This window comes from Myotis davidii, unplaced genomic scaffold (genome assembly GCF_000327345.1).
Source record: "Myotis davidii unplaced genomic scaffold, ASM32734v1 scaffold705, whole genome shotgun sequence".
Classification (NCBI taxonomy): Eukaryota; Metazoa; Chordata; class Mammalia; order Chiroptera; family Vespertilionidae; genus Myotis; species Myotis davidii.
Window position 1 is genome coordinate 1,428,710 of NW_006296405.1, and position 1,633 is coordinate 1,430,342.

Below are 1,633 nucleotides of genomic sequence, written 5' to 3' on the forward strand. Positions count from 1 at the left end.
AAAGAACTTGAGACATAAAAATTGAGTTGCTCCAAAAGACAGGATAAGTGAAAAGGTTTTGTCTTATTGAAAAACTGATAGCTCCCTTACATTCTAGTCCTTCCAATTTCAGTTCTTAATCCTTTCTTGTCCAACTGCTAGCCTGCAGGACCATGTGTGGAGCACAGAAATCACATGCATAAAATCTAAAGCAGCTTATCATCTGAAGATCCCAGGTGGCCTATCCCTCAATTCCTAAATCTAAGCTAAAAAAAACAAAAAAACTTAGACAAATCTAGGAGTTCCTGTCTTGAGAATAATCTTATTTCTTCAATCCCTGAGATGGATTCAAAACGAATGTGAATCTGGATGGAAACAGGATTGGCAGTCCTTTCCCCAGCGGAAGGACCTTCCAGGAAGGGGGTGGGTGGGTGGACCTACTCCAGGGCTGCTTCTCACAGTGCTCCTAGGAGGCAGGCTAGTTTATGAGTTCCCCCAACAGTGAGTTGGCCAGAATGTGTAGGATTATGTAGACAAGCAGCAAGAAGTCCTGGACTGGAATCTAACCAGTCTCAGGACTGGGAAGATATACTCAAAACCACCTGAGGAGATCCTGGGCATTAGGCATTATCCAGGGCATTATTTGGGGATACAACAGAGAAATTTCTTCCCACAGTTCTTGATGTTATCTCCTCTGTTCTGGTCTGCCGAGGGGCTATCTCCAATTCTGCCCTTTCTCTCCAGTTCCGGGCTTGCATGATGGAGATGGTGTGTGGGAAGTCCATGACAGATGAGTCTGACATGTCCAGCTCCCAGAAAACGGAAGTTTCTACTCTCTCTTCTAGCCAAGTGGGCCCCAGCTAAGGCGCCATATTGGACTATTTGCAGCAATTAAGATTTTACATTTAAGGAAATTTCTACTTTCTCTGCTAAAAACCAAACTACTAACCATGCAGAAAACAGATGGGAAGGGGCGTGATGACCATTTTGGGGGATCGATTTTCCTTTTTCCTATTATTCCCTTCTTCCCTACAAAGCTACCGTTCCAGCAGGTCCATCTCGGAACACATCAAGCCCTTTGCAGCAACCATGTTTCTACTAAGTGGCAAGATTCACAGCACTTGCAGACTCATCTCTACAGACAAGGCATCTATAAAGGAGTGTGGTTGGGTTCTCGGTGTATGGGTAACAATTACCTCCCTTTTTAGTAACATTTTCTCCCTTCTGCAATAGTATATTCTGAGAAAACATCTTAGAAATGGGAGAGACTTAAAGAAAAAACAAATAAAACCTTCAGTAGGCCCCAAATGTGAGTTTGAACGAATTTCTTTATGCTCTATCGTATATGCCCATCGTCAGTATAGCTCTGGCAGCAACAGCCAGGTCCATGGGTTCGAGCCAGCATGGCCCACTCCAGGTGTTTCCCTTCCCTCTCTCCGCCTATTTGGCTAAACCTATATATCTATCTTAAGAGGTGTATTTTACCAAAGTTAACAGTTTAATTCACTTCATGTTCTCAAAATATTATTGCACATCTTGGTATCATTTATAAACCACACCAAAATGTTCAAAAAACTGTTCTACCTTATATTTTATACTTCCTTTTTGAAAAAGATTCTTTTTGAAATAAAAACTAGGATAAATGCTGTGTGTA

The 1,633-nt window shown here is 42.0% G+C and overlaps 1 protein-coding gene across 1 annotated transcript in view; it reads left to right on the plus strand.

Annotated features, from left to right (window-relative positions):
- OPN1SW (opsin 1 (cone pigments), short-wave-sensitive) overlaps positions 1-1,633 on the plus strand; it is a 4,750-nt gene extending 3,117 nt beyond the window's left edge. Inside the window, exon 5 of the mRNA XM_006771393.2 lies at positions 724-1,633. Within this exon, the coding sequence (XP_006771456.1) occupies positions 724-843 (120 nt within the window). The 3' untranslated portion in view covers positions 844-1,633. The remainder of the gene's footprint in view (positions 1-723) is intronic.